This window comes from Hyperolius riggenbachi, chromosome 7, assembly GCF_040937935.1.
Source record: "Hyperolius riggenbachi isolate aHypRig1 chromosome 7, aHypRig1.pri, whole genome shotgun sequence".
Lineage (NCBI taxonomy): Eukaryota > Metazoa > Chordata > Amphibia > Anura > Hyperoliidae > Hyperolius > Hyperolius riggenbachi.
Genome location: NC_090652.1, coordinates 122,004,369 through 122,028,100, shown reverse-complemented (window position 1 = coordinate 122,028,100; position 23,732 = coordinate 122,004,369). Strand labels below are relative to the sequence as shown.

The window sequence follows — 23,732 nt, the reverse complement described above, 5'->3', positions numbered from 1 at the left end:
TGTGAGTACTATTTGAGAGGCATTCCTTAGTGCTTTCCAAATCTAATTAGCTTGGTAAACTGAAGGTCATTAAATAAAATACATATATCTATCAAATATACATATTTTATTATTATTTTTTCATATATATTTATATATATTCGGCAGGCAGGAGCAAAAAACACAAACACGCATCCACGCACGCACACACACACACATGTCAACACTAGGGATATCACTGCTACAAAATGACCAACGGTGATCAACGGCTGACCAAATTTGAAGCAAGTGAGATCTCAGCGCCATGACTGTGCTGCTTTAATTAAATTAACCCCATGACGTAATAATTATTACTCAATGGAGTAAAAAACAACAACAAAAAAGTCCTTTAAGGCTTCCCAGGTTTTGTGAAGACTTTAAACATCACAAAGCAAGTATTTTATTTGTATGGAAAGTCTCTGTCTATATAAGTTCGGCTGATACATTCCTGGTCTTTCCGTTGCCATTGCTCTGTCAATGACCATTCATCTTCATCATCAGTGTTAGCAGGCACATCACATGACATCAAGCTCAGCTGCTGTCATATAAGGTCTTTATTCACTTGCTAAGTCTTGTTATGTCTTTTATTTAACTTTTTTTTTTTTTTACATGTCCTTTTCTCAATCAATCCACCGTTTTATTTCATTGCCACAGTTTTCTGACGAGGGAAGCGTCTCTTCTCTGTAAGAGTGCTACAATACTTGCTTTGATGTCACGACAAACAAATGTACATTGTTCCTTTGTTCTCATGAAGTGTCCTTTGAACCTTTTTTATTTTGTTATTTTTCCATTTTGTTTTGTTTTTTTAATCCTGTCTTTCCACACAAGAGAACAAAAAAAAAAAAAGTCTATAAAAGCACCATACGTAGAAGATTCAGGAATGTAACAAAGTGTGTACATCCAAGTCCCAGATGATTCCTTCTAGCTTATTTTCACCTTACTTCTGCAAATAAGAAGAAAAAAAAGATGTAAAAACAATAAAATAAACATCAGTCTTTACAGGAGATATGTTATGGAAATTGCAAAAGTTTATCAGCTGGTCCACAAAATATAATGGGTTATCTCATGTTCACATGAGACATGAGTTAGTCTTTTCATCTATTGGTGGTTTCTTATCTACCTATTAGAATTCTTGTTTCCATTAATAACTGAAACCTGCTTGGCTGTTAAAGGAAACTGTATCAATTTTGCTCCAGTTTTCTTTACATTGTTTGTAATCCATCAGCGGCACTGTCAAACATTTTAATTTAAAATACATTTCTTAACAGCAACCTCATGTCTAGGGATTTTAAGGTGGAGTTTAATAAAGTACTACAATCGATTGACTTCCCATTCGCACCCGTTGTGTGCCGTTGTGTAACATCACGAGTAGGAAGAGGAATAATCGAACGCTTGTCGTCACGGGGACGTCGCTGGACCCGTCAGGTGGTGTGTACTCAGCTTGAGAGGCAGAGGCTCAACAGGACAGCCAGACAATATGCATTGTTTAAAAGGTAATAAATATGTCCGCCTCCATATCCCTCTCACTTTTAAATGTGCTTTAAAGAGAGACTGAAGCCTTACAAAAAACCCGTTTTTACTACAGTCCTTTCTAGTATTAATGCCCTACCTGGAACACCGCATCTCCATGGCTTAACACTCAATTAATCCCCCGGAAATCCCCTGGGGAAGATACGGGGATTGCTTCTGCATAGAGGCAGAGCTTTGAGCAGTAGCTCTGCCTCTACTCCAGCAATCTGTGTGGACCTCCTCCTTTCCTCGCCCCTCTCAATTTTCTTTCACAGAAAGGGGCGGGGAGAGGCGGAAATAGATGAAAAAATCCACGACATTCCAGGTCATGGATTTTGCTGCCCAGGGGAGGCAGAGCTTTAGGCTGTAGCTCTGCCTCCCCCGGGCAGCAAAATCCACAACCTGGAAAGAAGTGGATTTTTGCCCCGGGAGTTTGGGGGGATTGATAGAGTGGTTAGCTGCGGGGATGCAGCGTTTCAGGTAGGGCATTAATACTAAAAAGCACTGTGAAGTAAAAACGGGGTTTTTGCGAGGATTCAGATTCTCTTTAAGTCAGTATGATAATGTATCTAAAGAAAATATATATATATATATATATATATATATATATATAGGTAGTCCCTGGTTAACGAACAAGATAGGGACTGTAGGTTCGTTCTTAATTGGGAACATTGTGCCATCTTTGTTCCCTGTACCTCCTCTGTGCTCCCTTGGGCCTCCAGTGTCCCCCTCTGTGCCATCTCTGTCCCCTGTACCTCCTCTATCCCCCCCCTGTGCCTCCAGTGTCCCCCTCTGTGTCACCTCTGTCCTCTGTACCTGCTTATACAAGTTTAAAAGCCATTTTTTCTTTACATTTTTTAAAAACTACAAGTCAAATTTGAAAAAAAAAATTTGACTTGTACCCATGGAAACACAGAATCCATGTCGTTCGTATCGGAGGGTCGTTTGTAAGTCGGGGACTACTTGCATATATATATATATATATATATATATATATATATATATATATATATATATATATATATACTGTGTATATATATATATATATATATATATATATATATATATATATATACACACACACACACACATACACAAAACAAATGTTTATCTGTCAAATCCTATATCTATGATAGTCCCATATTATTCGCCCTATGGCCTTTTCACAGATCTGTGGCCCATATGAGTTTAGTTGGAGCCTTTCATTTTGTCTACATTAAATGTATTCAAACTAATGCATCTGGCACCAACATATGTTGCCAAGTACACATACTAGAGTTAGGGCTAATGATTTTCCAATTTCAAAGAAAAGACTTTTAAAATCAGGCATTATAGCTAAGCTGCCCCGGTTAGCTGCCTACTACAACAAATCTTTCCTCAGCTCAACAGCCAGGTTCCCATTTTTCACCACATGACTAAATGTAAATCCATATTTAATTTGGACTTCTTTCGTTCCTTCAGGCTTCATTAGCATCAAGATCAAGGGATTTACAAGCGGGGAAAAAAGGTCTTTTCACCCATTAAGATTCTACTCCAAGCTCAGTCTGATGGCCCTGATCTATTTCAACACGCATCTGACAAGAAGTCCCCTTTTCCCTCTTAAACAAATATTAGAGCGTTTAGCAACAAAAAGCATTCATTAAGAGATTTGTATGGCAAAACATGGAGCATTGCACGCTTTTAAACAATCTGTTACGCTGCTGCACAAGGAAACACAATAGCTGAAAGGCCAACCGAAGCCCAAAAACCCACACACATCCCAAGTCTTTGTTCCCTGTACAAATGTGTACATGGACATGGGGAAATGCCCTACCTCTAACAAATGTAAACACTGGCTTATATTAGTGAATGCCTCTTCTATGGGTACCAAAGCATCTTAACATAAGGCCATGGAAAACAAGAACTGTGTGTTAATGCTTCAAGCATGCATATGGCAACATCGTAGCGTCCTGTGCCCAAAGACAGTGGGTTAAAAGTGATTTCAGCATGATGATGTGTACCAACCAATTTTGCTCAATATGCTAATGTATTAGGTCCGGTTCATATTGGCTGTTTAGGGGACCGGAACGGATGAAAACAGGTGCAAACAAATCCAATGTTAACCAAAGAAAGTAAAGGGTTTTTGTGGAGTGGCACACCTTACCAAGGGTTCTTCGGGTGCATAACCTGGATATGACGCAACATCCAAACATAACATGTACAAAGTACAGAGATTGGTGAGCACACCTTTTGCAAGTTTGATTTATTTATTATTCAGTGCATGTGTCAAACACAAAAATAGTTTTGGGGCCACACAGGCTTCTCTTCAACAGAAAGGTTTTGTCATGTCTGCACTTTTCATATGAACAGGACCCTGTGTGGCACCAAAACAATTGTCATTTTGTGTTTGACACACCCAATGTTAACCAATGGATCTGTTTACATTGGTCCATTCAAACAGATTCGTTCGGTCCGTTCCCCCTAATGGACCGCAAGTTTGGGTCTGCAGCGATATTTCTGGATCAACAGACGTGTTCCATCGACCGCGCGGAATGGATGGTCACGAATGGAAAACTGATGCTTTTGCCGCATGCAAGCTGGATAGGGAAACGCTGCTTATTCTGACTCCAGCATTCCGTCTGAATCTAAACACACTACTCACCTAGTTACTGGTATTCGTCCAGTACTGGTTTTCATAACATGATCCAAGCCAATGTAACAACCAAGGCCAAATAAATGGTCATGTTTTAGCTGTAGTAATTACAAACATGTTTTGGGAGTCACCCAACATGTCGAAGATCTGTAGACCTTACCAATCAACTGTATAGAAAAGAAAGTAATTGACTGAAAAGTCTGGGAAATCTTTCTATATGGATAGAGTCTCCTATCCCACTCACAGAAACTAAAGATATTAGCATGGAGATGGTTTGTCCAATCAGGGCTACAATGCAGCAAGAGGATGGAAAAACAATAACCATAAGCTGCATGTACTATACTTTGGAGAAGGGAAGGAGAGGAGAGGCAGGATGCTCCCTGCATCAAGTACAGAAGATGGGGGGAGGGGTGGGTGTGTCTGTGCAGACATCAATCTGTTAGCTAAAATGAAGAGGGACAACTGTTGTGGCTTTCAAAACTGTAATATCTACACAGGGCTTAGAGTCTAACTAACTAAAGATTGAAACAAAAACAGTCAGGCTAGTACTCACTCATTCAGCAAGGCCCTAGCCTGCTCGTCTTAGCAGCCAGCACTGTCATTTTCCATGACTTAAGGAATCTATGTCTCCTCTCCATCAAGCACCTGCCAGGGCAAGGACTGTGGTTCTCTCTTGCTTCCATTAGTTCTAGCTCACCTTCACTTATTCTAGACAGTGTTTGCATTTCACAGATACCCTATAGCATACAAAACAGCAGCACTGGCCAGTAAAACATGCAAGGGTGAAGCAATGGTGAACTAGTAAGCACTAGCCTGACTCTCTGTTTCTTGCTCAAGGCTTACGGCACATAAATGCCTGTGTAAAAGCTACAAATGGGGCACGTTTCACAAAATAAACATTTTCTACTGAACACAAAGCCTACAACTGACCATCCCAGTTCAACAGAATGTTCATCTTTTTAATTTACTAGGGCAATCAGTTAATATTTTAATACAATGTGTACCTGTTATTAAATATATAATGTGAGTATACAAAAAAGTAACAAGTTGAACAACTAAATATTTTGTGGACTGGTGAAGCTGAATATTTTTTTTGCAATTTCCAGCCATGTAACCTGTCATATTTTTCTCCTGTGACAAAGAGACATTTAGACAAACCATTCATGCATTGTGACCCCGAAAAAAATCATCCGCAATGACACAACAGGCACATTCCAGATCAAGAAAGCTTAAAGCACATGAAAAAAAAAGACAAAAAAAAAAAAGAAAAAAAACAGGTGAGATAGGGAGACAGCCAAGGAATGCAAGATGCTTATGGTGATGTGTAGCTTGAAGAAAAAAATACCAGCAGGTAGAATTATCAAAGCCAATCATATTTAATCTCTTTGAAGCCTTAAGGTAACAGTGTCAAGATTTGAACAAGTGATTGTGTTGATGTGATAAACAGTTGATTAAAAGCTTGGGGAAGTTTTCCTTCCCATCTTTTTCCATTGCCAGTGGTTGTTATTTTTCAGCTGAGTTCCTACCTGCCGAGGGAAATTATTTCCAGCTGGGTGTTAGGCAGGCTTTAGTTTTTTTCTCTTCCGTTTTTTACCTGTTTCCCTAGGCCTTCCTGTTAATACAAGGGCAGGGCTGGTGAAAAGGCCTAAGCATGGGCGTCCGCAGAAAATTTTCCAGGGGGGGGCAAAAAGTGGGGAGTTAAAAATTTGGGCTGGTGTTGTGTGGCGCGCGTAGCGCGCCAAAAAATGGAGCTACGTCATGCGGCGCGCGTAGCGCGCCGCGCCGAAAAATGGGTGTGGTCATGAACCAGAATGTGGGTGTGGTCGTGGGTGGAGACAAGTTTACATGAACTAAGCAATGGTGGGACATTAGATTAGGACAATGGTGGCGAACCTTTTGGAGGTCGAGTGTCCAAACTGCAAAGTCACTTTACTATCACAAAGTGCCAACAGCAATTTAAACTAAATACAAACGTTTTAACTCATACATGAACATTATGGAAAATTAAGTTGAAAATAAACTGTGAAGATAAACAATTTCATCCATCGTACTCCTGAAAAAAATTATTCATTTTTTTTAGAACCTCCCAGTTTCATTTTCTGTTTTAAAAAGCAGAAAAAGTAGGTTTAATGCTATTGTCTCATATGATGATGATTCAGCTTTTTCCATAGTCTCGCAGTTAGCAATCATGTGACCCCCAACAAGACAAATTCAGCAATCATGAGGCCCCCCCCATCAAGACAAATTCAGCAATCATGAGGCCCCCAACATGACCAACTCAGCAATCATGAGGCCCCCAACAAGACAAATTCAGCAATCATGAGGCCCCCAACAAGACAAATTCAGCAATCATGAGGCCCCCAACAAGACAAATTCAGCAATCTTGAGGCCCCCAACAAATCATGAGGCCCCCAACAAGACAAAGTCAGTAACCATGAGGCCCGCAACAAGACAAATTCAGCAGTCATGAGGCACATAAATAGACAGCTTTTCACATAAATAGGCAGAATGCCCCCTTAATATGTAGACACCTCTCACCTGGCAGCAGTTCCCCAAAATACACTCAATCTGACAGCAGTGGTTCCCCAAAAATAGGTAGCCCCAGGTCTATAGGTGTCCCCAGAATAGGTGGCCAGCGGTATAGATGTCCCCAGAACTGGTAGCCAGGGGTAGAGATGTCCCCAGAACAGGTAGCCAGGGGTATATGTGCCCAGTATATGTAGGCACGGGTATATGTCCCAGTATATGTAGGCAGGGGGTATATGTCCCAGTATATGTAGGCAGGGGTATATGTCCCAGACAGTATATGTAGGCAGGGGTATATGTAGGCAGGGGTATATGTCCCAGACAGTATATGTAGGCAGGGGTATATGTCCCAGACAGTATATGTAGGCAGGGGTATATGTCCCAGACAGTATATGTAGGCAGGGGTATATGTCCCAGACAGTATATGTAGGCAGGGGTATATGTCCCAGACAGTATATGTAGGCAGGGGTATATGTCCCAGTATATGTAGGCAGGGGTATATGTCCCAGACAGTATATGTAGGCAGGGGTATATGTCCCAGACAGTATATGTAGGCAGGGGTATATGTAGGCAGGGGTATATGTCCCAGTATATGTAGGCAGGGGTATATGTCCCAGACAGTATATGTAGGCAGGGGTATATGTCCCAGACAGTATATGTAGGCAGGGGTATATGTCCCAGACAGTATATGTAGGCAGGGGTATATGTCCCAGTATATGTAGGCAGGGGTATATGTCCCGGTATATGTAGCCAGGGGGATATGTCCCCAGAAAAAGTGGCCATGTGTGCAGGAGGAGGGGAGCAGCGGAGAGAAGAGGGAGAGCTATGGGCACTCACCTTAGGGGGCTCTCCCTCCCTCTCTCGCTCTCCCCTCCGGAGTCCGGAATGAAGTGTGCAGCGGCTGGCAGCGGTGGGCGGAACTTACCTCCTCTCGTCGCACGCGCCGGATGGATTAGCCGCTACTCTGGCCTGATCCAGACCAGAGTGCGGCACCAGAACTTCCGGCGCAGGAGCGAGAGGAGGTAAGTTCCGCCCACCGCTGCCAGCCGCTGCACACTTCATTCCGGAGGGGACAGCGAGGGAGAGAGAGACCCCTAAGGTGAGGGAAGGGGGGGGAGACGTCCGCCCTTCCCCACTGTGCCCATAGCGCTCTCTCTCTTCTCTGCGTGTTCCCCTCCTGCTGGCTGCACGGGCACGCGGCCAGGGGGGGGCAGCGGGCGGCCAGGCTCGGGCAGATGCCCGGTTTTGCCATATGTGCGGACGCCCATGGGCCTAAGGAAACATTTTTTTTCTTTATTCAGTAACAAGAATGGATTTGAACAGGCGATTTCCTGAAACAATTTGGATAGCTAGTCTAAACTGCTGTCTGTATAGAGACTTCACATTTATAAGACAGTTAAAAAAAGTAATGGAAAATTAAAATCACCTTAAATAACACAAATAATGTACTGTACTGGTTCTCAAAGACAGTACTATTGATCCTCAAGGATCCCCAGAGCATAAAGGACTGCCAGATTTAAAGTGAACCCGAGGTGAAAATAAACTGATGAGATTAACAATTGAATCTGTCCTCCCACTCCTAAAATGACTTTTTTTTAGACATCTAATGGTTTTATTTTATGTATAAACATTTACAAAGTAGATTTAATGTGTTGTTGTCTCAGCTCAATTGCAGTGTCTTAAGTGTCCCAGAGGGAAAACACATGAACTATTGACCTTTTTATCTATCCCTTGCAGTCAGAACCCCAGTTATCTGCTTAGGAAAGTATTTGATAGTTGTAATTTGTTATCAGTGAGGGACACTCTAGCCCGACTGAGTCCCCACTGGAGAAAGACTGTCAGATATCTCATCACATCACGTCATCTCGGGTACACTTTAAAGCAGACCTGAACTCAGAACTTCCTTTTTGCTCTTAAAGATAACCAACAGCGTAATAACCTTTAAAGAAAAAAAAGTCTTTATTACAACTGATTCTGCAATACATCTAGTGTGTCTACTTCCTGCTTTCATCAAAGCAGGCATAGGGTTAACATTCTATGTTTACAAATTAGCTGCTCTGCCGAGGCATCCAGCCAACACAGCTGAGAGATCAATTTACAGTTGTGATTAGTCACAGATGAGGGGGAATTAGTCAGGCTAAACTCTCTAAATAAATATAGGGTGCATTTTTCTATGTTTTCCTTCTGTCCTGTGCAAGAGTTCAGATCCACTTTAAAGGGAAAATCCATTTAAATTCAATGCTTATGAATAATGTATGATAAGAAATGAACCTGACCGGCAGCTTGTAACAGATTGTCAATATTAAAAGATGTAAGAATTTTCCACAACATGGATGTGAATGGTGATCACAATCAGTGAATGTTTAAAGGAATGACCTTGGCAAAGTTAAACCAGGTCTGGTACTAGAAGGGCTGCCCAGAGTTTCACAAATACAACTTTATCTGAATGCAAACAGTGAAACTCAAAATGCTGCCGTGGTCATCTAGAAAGACTTTCCAAGAAAGTGACACATTAAGGATCCATAGATAAAACACTGTGTATTTATTCAAAGCTGTTTGCCACCATTTTTGAGCAGCATTGTATTGAGATTTTAACAAAAGTACTTCATTTATACACATCTATGCTTTAAATAAATTGCAACCAGTTAGCAAGTGAAGATGAAAAATGACCACACTGTGGATAAGGCTGCAGCAGCAATGTCAAAGCAAACCTAAACGAAGGGGGAAAAAGTTAAGGTGGCCATACACTGGTCGATGTGCCATTAGATCGACCAGCTGACAGATCCCTATCTGATCGAATCTGATCAGATAGGGATCGTATGGCTGCCTTTACTGCAAACAGATTGTGAATCGATTTCAGCCTGAAACCGATCACAATCTGTTCAGCTGCTCCTGCCGCCTGTCCCCCCCCCCCCCGTATACATTACCTGAGGCTGGCTCCCGGGCGTCTTCTCCGCACTGCACCGCACCGCTGTTCTTGCTCCATCCCGGCGCTTCCTGTGTTACTCCGTGACCAGGAAGTTCAAATAGAGCGCCCTCTATTTCAACTTCCTGGTCACCGGAGTGACACAGGAAGTATAAGCGTACACTGGGACATGCGGAAATGCGGTGCAGCGAGGAGAAGAGGACCCCGGAGCCAGCTTCAGGTAATGTATACATGCTCGGATCGGGCCCGAATCGTACGCCGCAAGCGACGCGCTCCTACCGCCGGGCGATCGAGGGTAATTTCCCGCACGGCGCGATCGACGGTCCGATCCGATTTCGGGAGGGAATCGGATCGGCGGGTGCGTTTAGCGCAAGCGATTGGCAGCAGATCCGATCCCAGGATCGGATCTGCTGGCGAAACGGCCGTGAATCGAGCCAGTGTATGGCCTGCTTTGGATAGTCATCTTAGAAGACAGAATGTTTTGGATCCCTGACAGTCTTCCCGGTCCTCTCTCAATCTCCTTGTTCCACCGCCAGGCCCACCATTGAAGTTATCCAACTAGAATTTCAGAATACGTCTTCGGGACTCTTTAGAGGGCTTCAGAAGTACTCGTGTCCCTGAATACTTCCTAGGATGAGTGGATCCACACTGTGCAGGTGTGAGTCTGGGCTCACACATGCGTAGTATAGATGGCCTGTCTTGGAAGCACATGGAGTGACGAGTGCTTCCAAAGCCTTCCGAGACATCCCAAAGACACAGCAATTGAATGGAGAGAAGATCTGCTATCTGACTATCATATGCAAACTACTGAGCATTTCAAGATGTGTATATGCACCCTGGCCGTCATGACAACCGATCACCAACTGTCCCTGGTACATGGCATGCTGATGGAGCACCATTCTGCTTACAAACAGGAAGTGAATTATGTTTCAAAATTTTTGTAAGTTGTTTACTAGGAGAGGGGATGATGGGCATCTTATAGGAACCCTATGGTGTTAGCTGTGGCTTGTGAGATAGCACTTGTTATTTTCAACAGACACATCAGCAGAATTTGTTATATTTGGACAACATAGTGGCAGCACTTGTTATTAGGGGCGAAGAGTCATAAAGGCTAGATGGAGTCACATTTTATGGTGTGTCCTCTGCCCCACGTTCTGCTAGTGTTGCCACATGCATACCTGATCACACCAACCATACATCAAGGAGGCCAAGCTGAAGTTTCAATACAGAGCTTTTTGCAATCTGCAGTACTTTCCTCCTCAATCCACTTCCTCCACCCTCATCCTCTCACAGGGCTTGCAGAAGTGACAATACAGGGCACACAATTAAATTATAGGAAACCATAACCACTGCAACATGTTGTTGTGGCTCAAAAGGAACCTAGAAACATTCTACTGAAAAGACTTGTAATATATGTAGATATGTTTCATGCTAGGTGGCTCTTCAAATTACACTATTGGCAAAATAACTCAAGCCAAATGATTGTCAAGGTCTAAGGCCTTTGCTCTACTCCTCTCTGTGCTCTCTGCTCTGCTGGTTAGACACATAGAGAAAGATAACAGTAGCATCTTGCTTTGCAATGCTGACTTCTCTAATGTTCGCACCCAGGTGTAGCAATGCTGACTTCTCTAACGTTTGCACCCAGGTGTAGCAATGCTGACTTCTCTAATGTTTGCACCCAGGTGTAGCAATGCTGACTTCTCTAACGTTTGCACCCAGGTGTAGCAATGCTGACTTCTCTGTTTGCACCCAGGTGTAGCAATGCTGACTTCTCTAACGTTTGCACCCAGGTGTAGCAATGCTGACTTCTCTGTTTGCACCCAGGTGCACCCAGGTGTAGCAATGCTGACTTCTCTAATGTTTGCACCCAGGTGTAGCAATGCTGACTTCTCTAATGTTTGCACCCAGGTGTAGCAATGCTGACTTCTCTAATGTTTGCACCCAGGTGTAGCAATGCTGACTTCTCTAATGTTTGCACCCAGGTGTAGCAATGCTGACTTCTCTAATGTTTGCACCCAGGTGTAGCAATGTTGACTTCTCTAATGTTTGCACCCAGGTGTAGCAATGCTGACTTCTCTAATGTTTGCACCCAGGTGTAGCAATGCTGACTTCTCTAATGTTTGCACCCAGGTGTAGCAATGCTGACTTCTCTAATGTTTGCACCCAGGTGTAGCAATGCTGACTTCTCTAATGTTTGCACCCAGGTGTAGCAATGCTGACTTCTCTAATGTTTGCACCCAGGTGTAGCAATGCTGACTTCTCTAATGTTTGCACCCAGGTGTAGCAATGCTGACTTCTCTAATGTTTGCACCCAGGTGTAGCAATGCTGACTTCTCTAATGTTTGCAACCAGGTGTAGCAATGCTGACTTCTCTAATGTTTGCACCCAGGTGTAGCAATGCTGACTTCTCTAATGTTTGCACCCAGGTGTAGCAATGCTGACTTCTCTAATGTTTGCAACCAGGTGTAGCAATGCTGACTTCTCTAATGTTTGCACCCAGGTGTAGCAATGCTGACTTCTCTAATGTTTGCACCCAGGTGTAGCAATGCTGACTTCTCTAATGTTTGCACCCAGGTGTAGCAATGCTGACTTCTCTAATGTTTGCACCCAGGTGTAGCAATGCTGACTTCTCTAATGTTTGCACCCAGGTGTAGCAATGCTGACTTCTCTAATGTTTGCACCCAGGTGTAGCAATGCTGACTTCTCTAATGTTTGCACCCAGGTGTAGCAATGCTGACTTCTCTAATGTTTGCACCCAGGTGTAGCAATGCTGACTTCTCTAATGTTTGCACCCAGGTGTAGCAATGCTGACTTCTCTAATGTTTGCACCCAGGTGTAGACATCTTGGTTCCCATGCAAATAATTTTGCACCTGAGTTTTCTCCCAAGAGATTATTTTTCATTTAAGCTACAAAATTACGTTTTAGCACCTAACAATTGAATTGGAAAGTAATCTCAAATTTAGTACTTTCTTGCTTGCTCGATGGGGAGGGACGATTTCCACTAGCGTTTGGGATCGCACGAGCGGATTTACCACTTGCCATGATTGTGTCATGCAGCCATCGGGAACAAAACACGATAACGCTGAGAATCATGCAGACCGACGATTATGTGCAGAAAAAAAATGAATTGCAGTGATGGTTAATGAGCACTGTGATTTACATGATATCGCGGTGCTCGTTGCGATCAGCTAGTGGACAAGGTCCCTGAAAAGGTATTGTACCTGAAGTAAGAGGGATATGGATACTGCATTAGTTATTTCCTTTTAAACAATCACATTGCCTGGCAGCCCTGCTGATCCTCAGTAGGTAATACTTTTAGCCAAAGACCCTGAACAAAAATGCAGATCAAATGCTTGAATGACAAATGTCAAATTTGACTGGATTGTTTCAGAGGTGTGATTCAGACCAGAGATCAGTAGGGCTTCCAGGCAACTGGTATTGCTTAAAAGGAAATAAATATGGCAGCCTCCACATCCCTCTCACTTTGGGTTCCCTTTAAGGTGTGAAAACATCTCCGCTGAGAAATCTCAGGGGGAAAATCAACTGAATAGGTCACTGCAGTCTTTTTACTAAAAGATGGATCGTTGTTAGTGGGCATTGGTTACAGCAGTTTAGTTTGCCCTCCTGGTTTTCCTCTGGGTTGGGCATGCAGCGATTCATTTAAATCAACCACAACATACGCCATATTTGAAATATTCTTACCAGGTTCTTCTTCTCGGTAATCTGAATTAGAACTCACTGTGCAAGTGCATTCCAGGTGCTCCTCTAATCTCACCAGAACTTCTTTTAATTTGGGCTTTTTCTTTACATATTCTACTTTCGCCACCTGTAAGAAGAAACACCTATTAAGTTGTCATTGAGCATTAAAGCAACATAAGCAGGTCCTTCCAGGTGTATATTTGCACTCTGTTATCACACTTGTGGCTGTGAAGTATTCTGTATCATGTATGTATAGAGAATTGCACAAAAGACCTATGAAACAAAAGATCATAGAGAAGCACTGTTTTGCCAGGTTTACACTTTGTGCGCTTCTATCCGCTTTTTTTCAGCACATAATGTTACAGATACATGTTGCTGAAAAAAAGCGGACAGAAGCGCACTAGTGTGCATGAGCCCTAACACTACAACTCCATACATCATTACAAATGTCAGGAAAGTGTCTATATCAGTGATGGCGAACCTTCTAAAGGCAGAGAGGTCAAACTGTGGCCCAAAATTCATTTATTACACCGTGCCGACACGGCAATTTATACTGAAAACTGTGGATTTAGTTAAGAGAAAGACAACTCATACATCAAAAGCCACTCTACATTTAAAATGCAGCAATTACCCCTATGTATGAAATGCCGAAATTACCAATTACTCAAGCGTGCCTCTGTCTCTGCTGCTGTTCCTGGCCAGAACTATAAGTTAATTGTTAGGAGGGAAACTGGTAGGTATCAATACGTAGTGAGGTGGCAGGTGAAAATATAGTCCTCTTTTACCTGCCTGCTTCTCTGTGCTGTATTAGACTGGAGGTTTTAGGCCACATGTACACTTAATCAGTTGCTCTCAGTTATAACTAAAAGGACAACTGATTTTCAAAGTAAAGTCCATGTTTTCCAATGGCTTAATTCACACTATACACGTTTTAACTGAAAGATTTTTCATAATGCACTGGTATGGAGAAGAAGAAAAAACGTGTACCAAATGATTAAGTGTAAATGGGGCCTTAGGAGGGGAGGAGGAGTTAGGGGAGAATTATTTATTTTAATAGTGAAAAAAAAATAGTGAACAAAAAAACCACTCAGCAATCTAGCGGCGGTGCCATCCAGCAGCGCGTGTGCCCACAGAGAGGGCTCCGGATGCTACCTCTGGCACGTGTGCCATAGGTTTGCCACCGCTGGGATATATGGAGGCCTGTATTGTCCAGACCAACCTGTTATCTTCTTTCTTCTAAATGACTTATTGTAATAGGCAACATAAAACTGGATGCTTTTCAGATGAAAGCGAGGTGATTGTGATGGTTTGTCATGGCAATAGCTCCACATTGGCTTTGACGATGCTTTTTAGGTATACAGTTGTTTGAAAGGCCAATTTTTCATGTTTGACTTTCCCTTTATGTCATGGCACAGTGATTCATTTAAACTGGGCAAACCCTCTCTCGTTCATTGGACACAACCCAAGAAGTCCCTCATCGTATTCCATTATAAAACGTCATGAACGTGAAAAGGTCATGCCAGACTCTTTTTATTGTTATGAAGACTGTATCCAACAGTCCAATGACTACCGTGTTAACTAATTAGTAACAAAGGACAAGATGCCCAGCACAATATTTTACCAGAGCTGCCCAGATTGCATGCAGAACATTTTGAAAACAAAAACTTGTGATGTACAGATGTCAAGTTATGTAAAAACAGAACTCTAGGATCACTAATCAAATTAAAAATGCTGCTGTACACACACTTAACCCTTATTTAGCCATAATGTGTGGTCTGAGTTTTAAATTGAAATGCAACCTTAAAAATGCTGTCAAAGTGAACCTCCCATCAAACAGTACTTCTGCAAAGAATGCCTATCCAGTAGGTCCGGGGGTGGGTCTATGTTATGTGGTGACATCATCACAAAGTCTGCAAGGGGTGTGTCTGAGACCAAGCTTGAGGCACTTTACAGCCCTTATAAAAGATTGAAATAGTTTATATGCTACTCAACAAAAACATTGAATCAAATGAACTTCAATTAAAATCTAGGGCCCAGTAAATTGATTTTTTTTTAACTGAAATATTGATCTAAACGTGATTGGGTCATTCTGTACATTCATCTTGCTACAAGTGAATGCAGCATTATCTTTGTTCTGCATCAACAGATTCAATTTAGTTAAAGGAAACCAGAGGTGAGAGGATTATAGAGGCTGCCATATTTATTTACTTTAAAGCGGAATATAACCCTGCATTTCAACTTTGCTCTAAAACATTATTTATAGTATATTATATGCAACCAGCATTTTTTTTCTTACTAGACCAGCATTGGAAGGGTTACACAGGGCTTTAAAGTTCCTGGAGATTTTTGCAGACGCATCCGAACTTGAGATAGATGAATTTTGTTTACATAAATGTATCTAAGTGTTGAATGTGACTCATCTCTCTCACTGAGAAGGAGTTGGAGGACAGCCAAAGAGTGTGTAACATTTCTAAATATATACATATAACTAAATAGAATGTAACTATCTGAACGTCTGCATATCTCTCCACGGAACTTAAAACCTCTGTGTTTAACCCTTCCAATGCTGGTCTAGTAAAAAAAATGCTTTTTTGCATATAATATGCTGTAAATAATGTTTTAGAGCAAAGTTGAAATGCAGGGTTATATTCCGCTTTAACATTACCAGTTGTCTGGCTGTCCTGCTGATTTTTCTGGCATCAGTAGTGTCTGAATCACTTAAAAAAAAGCATGTGGCTCATCTAGTCATAGAACCTGATTTGCATGCTTGTTCAGGGTCTATGGCTTAAAGTATTAGAGGCAGAAGATCAGCAAGACAGCCAGGAAGCTTAAATTGTTCAAAAGGAAATATGTCCCCTTCCATATCCCTCTCACTTCAAGCTTCCTTTAAGTGGTGCTTGGCAGTTAATCCAGAAAACAATTCTTATCAGGGAGATATCAATTTCATCTCTCCATGGTAAAGAATGCTGCATAATCTGCTGCCTCTGTTTCTGCCATCTTGTTTCAGTTCAATGCAAACAGCGCTTATTCTGAGAGGAAAGCTTTATCCGCTAAAGGGTTATCTTTGCCTCTACAGCTCTCTGGACATTCTTTATACAAGGTCAGAGTTGGGTCATACTGCCCACTGTGTCTGTCAAAACTCACACTTTCGCCTTCGTGGTACTAAATAATATCTATTGTAAATCATCATAACGGCAGAGCATGACAAACAACAATATGTTCCCCTTCCCAGTGCACTTCATTTCAGAAATGCCACATAACAGGTTTTTGGTGCCCCCTACCATCAAAGTTGGCCAGAGCTGCAATTAGTTTGCTCTGTTGTGTAACTCCATTGATAAAACACTTCTAGATGCTGACATCATTCTGCGATAAAACTGGCAGCAGGATTAAACCAAACCAGAGAACCGAGATAGCCACCATTGTTGCTGCTCCTTTCAGATGTTTGTTGTAGAATAATATTGACTAAGTGCTATGCCAAAATCAGCTTTGACCGGATGAGAAACATTGTAGGAAGGAAGATTTCCCTCCTATGACCACACCAATCATGGTGCATACACTAAGCAGATGGTGCCACAAATAAATGCTCCTGTGTCTTCCGACTTTCTGGTCTAAGGGCCTTACAGGAAGTTCCTTTAAATGGCAGCACACTGCAGTCCACCCATGACTGCCCATATGGTATATATACAGAAGGTGAAATAATGGGGTTTATTCAATGACACGAACAAAGTGATACGTGAATGGTGGTACCCATGGCAACTAATCCATCTATATTACAGGTCTGAAGGGAATCCAGAAATGGCTGCTATGTAATGCTGCATATGCAAGTTAGTGTGTCAGGTTTTACACATTCCTTATTCAGTAAATGTAATGTAACCTGAGGATGGGATATATAGCCTGAGTAAAGGGTAAAATAAAAGTATTGGCAGTGTTGATTAGTTTAGAATTATCCTGCCTGTCTTACAGGTCAGAGCAGACACTATTCACAGTGCAGTGATGGGTGGCCTCCAGGGCCAGTTCTAGACTTTATGCTGCCTGGGGAATGATTTGGAATGATCGCACAGCACCCGACAATTTACTCTGCTTCATTTAATGTTCTCTTATGACATGCTGCAGCTCAGCACAATAGCACACTGGCTGGCTGAGAGTCTGTGACAAACACACTGCTCACCCTCAGCCACTCCATTCTTTCCTAGTCAGGACAGCAGTGCCACCTCCTCCTTCTACTGTGCAAGTCAAATGAAACACTGCTGCTCTCCTGCCTCCCCCCTCCTCACTTACTGTCAGACTCCTCACACAGCACAACAAGCTGCTTTTCCCCCAATGATGACCTCTTCACCTCGCTCTCCTCTGGCTTCTCCTCCTACTTTGACTGCATGCTGTAAGTGTAAACACAGTACAAAATGCTGCCACTGTAATCTCTGTGCCTGATGCAAATGTTTCACCTTACTTCCTGAGAGAACTGGCCCTGGTGGCCTCCTACCCTCCCAGACTCCCAGTTACTGTGCCAAATTACCCCATGTAATGTCTGATGAATGGTCAAGCACCTGCCTAGCTGTTGATAAATGATACAGTGCAGTGTGAGTGCCATATTAACACTAACATCAACTACCTGCTTCACACCTGGCGCAGCTGCAGCTGTGAAGAATATGTAGTGTAAGTAACACCTCTACTCTGCCCGTCTGATCACAACCTTGCTCACATGACTTGTACATGAGATCCGATTACTGCTTTTTGTAGTACTTCCTGCTTCTGTGAGTGGTACCCTACTTTCAGGGAACAAACACAAACAGGAAGGGACATTGAAAAAAAAATTACACATCACTGAGCAGAAGTGTGTCTTTTGAGCGGACTAGTATGTGGTATCAGGCCAGCACAATACAAGGACAGTAGATCTGACATGCAGTGGACATAATATAAAGTCAGTAGAAAACAATTTACAATAAACTAGCAGCCAGAAGGTTCTTGGATCATCTCAGGGGGCAAGCTTATTGATACACTATAAGTGCATTAATGATCAGGAAACAATCTGGGGCTGGGGATTTATTACACTTATGCTATAAGTATTCTTATCCTTTAAGTCACTCACAAACATAAGCACTGCCAATATGGCCATGACTGTAGATATATTAATCACCATCACATACTGCTAGCTATCCACTCTCATAGAGAAGTATAAAGTCCTAGTTCACCCTCCCAGATTTTTCATTGTTAATAATGCTGGATACAGCAGTATGCAATTACCGTACTCACACAATTTTCATATTTGATACATACAGTCACATGACCTGGAAATCCCTCCCGATGCCCGCCTCTCCAGGTGAGCACACAGCACATGACCTGACCTACTTCCTCCCTCTGCTGGAAGAGTAACTCTTTGCAGCCAGCACTGCTGCTACATCTAAGTTTCATGGTGATAAGAATATGATGAGCTGCAGCACTGGCCACAATGGGTACATCTTTCAGCAGCAGAAGGAGAAGTTGGAAAGTGAGATAGGTTTTCAAATTTAAACAAGCATGACAACCTGGCATACGCACTATTGCTTCTCTTAGCCCGATGTGTCTGCATTTCATTGCCTCCTCGTAGGATAAATGCTTGTATGTCAACTGAAAAAAGACTTTAATAAAAATACTTCTTTGGATATTAAAAATGCGTATGGACCTTAGTTTGCCTTGGTTGGCTTCAGGCAGTCTCTGCACAGTATAATACTTATTCTTTCGGTAGCTCCGCTCACTCCAAAATCAGCTGTCCAACAGAGGAAAACAAATATCTGCAAGTATCTATATTCTGCTCCAACGGTGGTAGTCACATGACCACTGCTTTACTCTTCTCTCTGTTCCTGCCAATGGGACCCACCTCCCAAGTTGATGCAAGCCAAGTTGCAGCCCCTCCCGCATAGCCTGCTGTTAATTTCTTCAAGTCTACCATTTCAGGTCACATGACTAAATACGATTTTTTTTTTTGTAACTGCATTAGACATGCATTAGATTTGGCAAGGTTTCCATTTTCAGACTAAAATATTTGCCTTGGGAGGTATGAACAATTCCTAGAATAATTTTACCACTAACAGTGAAAAAAAAAAAAACAACAAACACTCAACAAACGCTACACAGACTAAAAGCTGACACGGGTTTTGCACACACTGGTCACAATGTCCAAGCTGGAAGAGAAAGAAACTTTGCCCGGTAGTCTGACTACAAGTATCTCGAGTCACACTGAGCTTTCAGTCACTGCCCCTTTTGTCAACAGGACATGGAGCCTGCTTTCTTTAGCCTGGCAAACAAAAGTACTATAGTCAGACAGTAGCAAGAAGGGGGGAGAGAGAGAAAAAAGTCAAACTTGAAGGCATTTTCCAAGGCTGTCAGATTTCCATTGAACAAGTCAAAGCTGTCTGTGACATGTATGAATGCTCTGTAAGAAGGTCAACTTTGGGTCGAAGTAATATGTTTTAGCTCCTTTTATCGTGGGCTCCCTTGGTTAATGCTTTCCAAGACACAGGGTAAATTTGACTCATCCGGCATGAAAGAACGGCTAATCTGTAAAACTCTGGAAGATCAAATGATGATTAAGACCTAAAAGGGGAGATCTAGACGGCAGCTCCAGCAGATCTGTAATTATCCAGCCAAATTTAGGCTCTAAGGAGCTGTTTGACTTAAGCACAGATCTTGGAAAGTCCCTTTTACTGAGCCGAGGACAGACCAACACTGTCTGTTAGGTGAACTGTTAATTCTATTCATTCCATTGCATCTTAAAGGCTTCCCATGAAAAAAATGGATATACTTGGCAATGCTTATGTACTGGCTACAAAGCCAAGTATGTCCTACTGCTCAACTTTATCTGAGGTTTTAAACTAAAGGAAACTTGGAGCTGCTGCCTCCTGAGTCATTTTTATCACTCTACCTGGTATTTCCACCCTTCTCTCCTGTAGACAGTAACCATCTCTCTATATATAATTGTATTGCTATATTAACTATGTATGCATGTGTATTTATATACTTGTGTTGTTTAGATACCTAGGCTGTCAATATAGCAGTAAGGCTATGACATATTTTTTATTTTCCTTCTCTTTTGTATTTATGTTTATGTAGCACGCAGTGCACTTTAGATAGTACCCCTGACGAAGCCCTTGATTATTACAGGGTGAAACATGTAAGGTTTATAGGTGGGGTGTTGTGTGTTTGATTAGCAACTTTATCTGGGTAATAGGGAGAACCTATGTAGTGAGCTAAACTCATTGGCTTCATTCACAGGGCTCTGGGTACTCCTTTCTCCCTTCCCCAGTCTGTATATGGAAACAGTATTTTTGCAGGCTAATGGATTTTAGTGCTCAGAATAAAAGTTAATCTCTTTTGCAAAGGTATACATTTGTGTGTACTGTTTAGATACCTGCAGGCCTGCTTCTGTGAATCAATCCAGACCCCCTTTATTTGTAGACCCTGTCCTGCATCTGCCTCACAGAGCGTTGGATCTTCTACCTTACACACCCGCACTTGGAAACTGACATTCATGAAAGATTGTTTCGGGTAACATTAAAAGCCTGTCTAGGTTCATCAGTGTACTGATGTGAATCGGTACAGTACAATCTGCAATCGTCTGCACGAGGGTCTCCCAGGAATACATAGTCTCAACGAGAGGAAACATGAACCTACATAGCTGCTTACAGAGTAAAAATTATAATGCGGTACACAAATTGCTGAGACTGCTGAATTAAGCACGCTTCATTAACCCTTTCCCATAGCTGCACTATAAATTAAAGTTCCAGCAGGATTTAAGTCTTGCTAATTTTACCGACTGTGCTTTGAGCATTTACGTGATTTCATAGGAGGCCATCAGTGTGGTCTCCAATCATATGATCGCCTTCACCCTTCCTCCAGGTTCACCATGATTGGCTAATCTTGGTGATCAAAAGGAAAGTACATACCGTAGTACATTCAAACATAGGGAATTTTACGTGCCGCTCAGGCAGCATGTGGCAGGAAAGGGTTAAGTCATATCTCTCCTGAGAAATGGAAAAACCTTATCACATCATCTCTACATATTTCAAGTATTCAGCATTCTGTATCACACGGACATGCCTTACCCCAGTGTTTTCCCAGGTCACTAATATGAAGCTCTGCATGTTTCACAGTGGAAGTTGGAACTGTACTCGGTTACCAAATAACTAGTAGTGATCTATTGAATGTACCGTATTTTTCGGGATAAAACACACACTTTTTCTCCCCCAAAATAGGGAGAAAAAGTCACTGCATCTTATATGCCAAATACAGGGATTCCCTGACTTACAAACGCCCGCCAATATGACCCTTCAACATGTCAGAGACTCCCTGTATTCTCCCTTCGTCCTCCTCTGATCTCTGAGTATAGTCATCAGCAGTGGCAGCACAGCTCACCTCATCCATTGGCTCCAGCAGCGATCTGAGACCTCGCCTCTCCTGCACTGCTCCCCTAGTGTTGGCTTCTGCTGATGACATGATCAGGAGGAGGCAGCACTAGGGGAGCCACAAGAGAGAAGGGAGGTCTCTGATCGCTGCTGGAGCCAATGGGATGGAGTGGAGAAGGGCAAGGGGGATCGGAGGGCAGGGGGTAGTGGAGGAGACATAGGGGACAGAAGGGGACACACGGGGACAGAAGAGGAAACATGGAGGACAGAAGTGGGCACATGGGAACAGAAGGGGGCACATGTGGGACAGAAGGGGACACATGGGTGACACAGAAGGACACATAGTGATCCATGAGGTACAAGGCGCACAAAATAATTGAGGGAGAACATCTACAAGATGCTATGGAACATGGATGCCCCCGGTTTAGTATATTTTTCCCCCTGGTTTTTGCTCTCTAAACCTAAGTGCGTCTTATAGTCCAGAGCGTCTAAATACAGTAGATTTTGAACCAAAGTGGAGTAACCCTTTAATAACAGTTATAATGCAACAGCATATACATACATTCAAATGCATTTTGCTATTAAACCATTTAATCTCATGCTTAAATTCACTTTATTCGCATTATCATGGGCCTCTCCACTACGCGCCCCCTACCTCTGATGGCAGTCATCATGGTCTCCTCAACATTGTCAGCAGGCAGCATGAGCCCCTAATGTCTGTCAGCACCCATTATAAGCGTCCATATCTGTCAGTAGCCACCACTGGTCCCACACTGCTGTCGGCAGGTATTTTGGATCCATCACTCTAATTCCCCTCAGGGGTGCAAGAGACTAGCAAGGACTTGTGACGTGGGATCTCAGCTAAGCCTTACAGCATCCAACAGCACTGACATTTCAGTCACACAACATGAATAAAAACACAATAACACTGGCATGTCCAGGAGCCACAAAACAAAACAGCAATCAGAGTATCTGTTTATATACCCCGGCAACTAACCAACTTCTGCAAGGTTTCAAATTGAGGGGAAAAGACTAATGTAGTGAGCTAGTAACAGTCACAGTATCACACAAAATAGTCACTTCTCAGATGTAAATATCAGTTATACACCACTGTCAATTTGTCTACATCATTTTAAAGCAAATATTACATAGCCCCCCATTCCTTAGAGAGGATCGTAATCTCATGTGCCTAATAGTTTTTTCCAGGAGTTAAATGAATATGTAAATTTATGCTTAACATGAAAATGAAGCAAAAAATGACTAAATCCGTGTCAGGAGCTGCTAATCAATAAAACAGGAGCTAATAATTTAACACAGATGCCGGTTAGTTGACCTCCAGTTCCTGGATTAGAATCAGTCATGGATGCTACCAACCTCAAACTACATACATAAGCTAGATTAAACTCAGCCTTGACAACCAATAAAGCCTTTGGCTAGCATGTGCAGTGGCTACCCAACGCCACCTAAAGATCCAGCATGGCAACCCCTGATGACCAAGCAGGCCCCAAGCGCTTTGTTCTCCGCACTCACCCTGCCCATGGGATACCAATTTGTTGTGCGCTGCTCGTCATCAGGGCTGTGGCATTGGTACAATCATCCGACTCCTCAGTTTATGAAACCACAGACTCCGACTCCAACTCCAGGTTCCCAAAATGTCTCAGACTCCGACTCCTTAGCCTAATACTTACCAGGGCTGTGAATTTGGTACAAAAAACATCCGACTCCCCAGTTTATGAAATCACCAACTCTGACTCTGACTCCAGGTACCCAAAATTGCTCTGATTCCTTGACTCCGACTCCACAGCCCTTGTCTTCATCCTTCTGCCCCACTCTATAGCAAAGATGTGTGACTCACTTGCCGGCTGGCGATGCATCTGTATAGCATTGGGCTCTAAACTATCACCAAAGGCATCAATCCCAATCCCCCCCGCCCCCCCAAGCAACAGTCCTCAAACTTGTGTAGGGGTCTTTAAACTTACATAATGATGCCATGGTTCACTGGTAACTAATTATTGCTGCAATCAAGTGCTATGCTTGAATTAA

At 42.6% G+C, this 23,732-nt stretch overlaps 1 protein-coding gene across 2 annotated transcripts in view; it reads right to left on the bottom strand.

The window, feature by feature from the left end:
- Positions 1-87: 87 nt before the first annotated feature.
- PDGFA (platelet derived growth factor subunit A) overlaps positions 88-23,732 on the bottom strand; it is a 99,659-nt gene continuing 76,014 nt past the window's right edge. Inside the window, exons 5-7 of one of the 2 annotated variants that reach the window (XM_068244607.1) lie at positions 13,315-13,438; positions 5,686-5,771; positions 88-961 (exon numbers count right to left, since the gene is read on the bottom strand). In XM_068244607.1, coding sequence (XP_068100708.1) covers positions 5,716-5,771; positions 13,315-13,438 — 180 coding nt within the window. In that variant the 3' untranslated portion in view covers positions 88-961; positions 5,686-5,715. The remainder of the gene's footprint in view (positions 962-5,685; positions 5,772-13,314; positions 13,439-23,732) is intronic. The other variant, XM_068244608.1, reaches the window with a different exon arrangement.